General features: G+C 38.1%; 1 protein-coding gene across 1 annotated transcript in view; it reads left to right on the top strand.

The window, feature by feature from the left end:
• The window catches only part of LOC106876258 (uncharacterized), a 103,153-nt gene that overhangs the window by 89,806 nt on the left and 10,255 nt on the right, over positions 1 to 3,092 (top strand). The window contains exon 16 of the mRNA XM_052972586.1: positions 2,550 to 2,643. Coding sequence (XP_052828546.1) covers positions 2,550 to 2,643 — 94 coding nt within the window. The remainder of the gene's footprint in view (positions 1 to 2,549; positions 2,644 to 3,092) is intronic.

The raw sequence follows: 3,092 nt of genomic DNA, 5'->3' as shown, positions 1-3,092 counted from the left end.
AGAGAGAGAGAGAGAGAGAGAGAGAGAGAGAGAGAGAGAGATAAGAGAGCTGTAGAAAGCATAAAAAGCAAATCCCAGAGCTGTTTCCTTTGCGAATTTATAATTCACAAAGGAAACAGCCACAATACAATATACAATAGGACCATTGTTTCAAGGGAATGACTCACTGACAGTGGACCCAGGAAGGATAAGTGAGATACTCAGAGAACAATTTAAAAAGGCTTTAGCGAAACTACTTCAGATACTTTTCCAAAGTTTCCTAGCAAGTGGTATACTTCCTAAAAAGCCATATCCATAAAGGTGGAAGCAGAGCAGAGGCCAAACACTACAGAGCAATCTCTCTGACTTCACAAATCAGTAAGGAGCGAATCATTAGAAAGAAGTTGATAACGTTTCTAGAAGAAAATGACCTACTAAACAATACACAGCATGGCTTCCGTCCAGGAAGAAGCTGCATCACACAACTCCTACAACACTATGACTGGTTTTGAAATAGCTGTTTGACCATAGAGATATCAGCGTGATATACCTTGACTTTGCAAAGGCATTTGATAAGGTAAATCATGCCATGATATGTCATAAGCTACGAGACCTTAATGGTAAACTGGGAGAGTGGCTGTATGACTTCCTTAAAGACAGATGTCAGGTAGTTGCAGCCAATGGTGACTTTTCTGTGGAAACTCAAATCTTAAGCGGTGTCCTCCAGGGAACTGTTCTGGTGCCATTACTGTTCATAATAGCCCTCTTAGACATGTACACGGTCAATCAGACAGCCACTGTCACTAGCTGCGCTGATGACACAAAATTATTACAAACAATAAAAAATCAAGATGACGTCGCAAGCTTACAGCAGGACCTGAATTCGATATAGAAGCGGGCCGAATTAAGCAACATGCAGTTTAATGCTGGAAAATTTCAAGCATTGCACTGTCAACTCACGAATGCACTACAGCCTGCATATACAGGATCTGAAAGCACTGCAATCCAGAGTCACTGGCAGTGAAAGACTTTTAGATCAGTATGTACAATGATGCAACATTTTACATGTACGTTACCAAGATGGCAGCAAAATGCAAACAACTGGCAGGATAGATACCGAGGTCCTTCAAGACAAGAGACCAAGAAACTATGATAACCCTGCGGAGTGCCTTTGTTCTCAGGTGCCTGGACTACTGCTCTCAGTTACGGTTACTACATAGTGCCAAACTAACAGCAGAGCTTGAAGCAGTTCAACGCCACTACACTAAGAAGATTGAAACAGTGCATCGGATGAGCTACAGGGATAGGCTGAGAAAACTGCAACTTTACTCTTTGGATCGAAGGCGAAAGAATATGCAAAAATTTACATATGGAAAACTCTAGAAGGGCTAGTACCTAATTTCAGTATTGAATGTTATACAAATGCCAGAACTAGCCACCGTTGTATCGTACCAAAGGTACCATCCACTCCATCTAAATTCAGGGTCAGATACTGCAATAGTCTAGGGTTCAAAGTCCCACAGTTCTTCAATGCCCTGTCACAGAAATTATGAAATTTACATAAGATGGAAGTAGATGTTTTCAAAAAGAAACTAGACATCTTCCTCTCCGCAATACCGGATGAATCAACAGCCCGACATGAGGTGCAGTCGGGGGCAACGGAATCAAACTCCCTTATACATTGAATGGGACAACAGCTTGGACAAAGACACATACAGGAGTGAAGCAGCCCAGACTGAGGAAATCAGAAAAACCACAGAGATGCTCCAGCATGATTGAAACGAGTAAAAGAGTATACACACACACACACATAGATAGATAGATAGATAGATAGATAGATAGATAGATAGATAGATAGATAGATAGATAGATAGTCAAATTGAATAAACGTACATTAAAAATAACAATAACAAAACAAGAGAATGTGCACATGAAATGTATGAGTGTGAAGGTCAATAAGAAGAGTGAGTTTTTGACGTCCAACTTGCACAGAGTACTAATGACAGAGAAAAATTAAAGGGGTGGAAGAGAGGTGTTACAAGTCCAACTGCTGTTTCTGAGGCTCGGCGATCCATAATAATGTTTGTAGATTTAGTCCATCAGAAAATGCGGATGTATGGGTGCATTTCACACAGGATGAGACGAGCCTCCGTCTTCAGGGAAAAGATCTTATATTTCAGGTCTTAATTCAGAGAAGTTCAAAGTCCATCTTTGAGCTTCTCTGCAATAAGATATGCATTACCATATAGTGACCACTTTATCATTATTTTTTGAAGATAATGATAATTTATTTGAATTTTGAATATATATATATATATATATATATATATATATTCCACTTTAATAATTGTTTAATAATTAGATGTATATATAGATATGTGAATGAATATATGTTTGTGTGTTTGGGTTTCTCTATGTGTATGTATGCATATGGTCCCATGCTCCCCTGTATGTGTGTTTATGTACGTGTGTATCTGTTTGTATGTATATGTGGATGTACGTCTACATACATACATACATACATACATACATACACCCAGCTAACTTTGGTATGATTTGTTATTCTCCAGGTGAATCTTACATTGATACATTATGACACGCTCGAGTTCTACACATTAACAACCGTCCACAACGAAGATGGTAACTGTGAATGGAAAATTGTTTGTAAGTATATAGTTTAAATTTCCTTGTCAAATATTACTCCCTTATTGCGCCATCATAGGTATACTTTCAATTTTTCTTCTATATTCCCCTGTAAAGTAATTCATTATGACACATGTGTGAAGGCGAAGAACTGGCAGAATCGTTTGAACGATGGGAAAATGCTCTGGCTATATATTGCAGTTCTTTACGTTATTTATTCAAATCCCACCGTGATCAACTTTACCGTTCATTGTTCGACAACAATAAAATAAACCGTGAAGTACTAAGGTCGTTTGTATTAATTAGCCCCCTACTGTTTTCAAAATCAGTTTCATGCCTAAATTACAAGCAATTATTATACTAGCCTTAAATGTTTCTAATAATTTTACTAATTTTAATTTCATATCGTCGTCAAAGGAGGAAAAGCCACACCCATATCTTTTTTTCAGGGCCTGTGTAAATGGTTAATC

Source organism: Octopus bimaculoides, chromosome 14 (genome assembly GCF_001194135.2).
Source record: "Octopus bimaculoides isolate UCB-OBI-ISO-001 chromosome 14, ASM119413v2, whole genome shotgun sequence".
In the NCBI taxonomy this organism is placed as follows: Eukaryota; Metazoa; Mollusca; class Cephalopoda; order Octopoda; family Octopodidae; genus Octopus; species Octopus bimaculoides.
The sequence above is the reverse complement of the archived record's forward strand: the minus strand, read 5'-3'. Positions and strand labels throughout refer to the sequence as shown.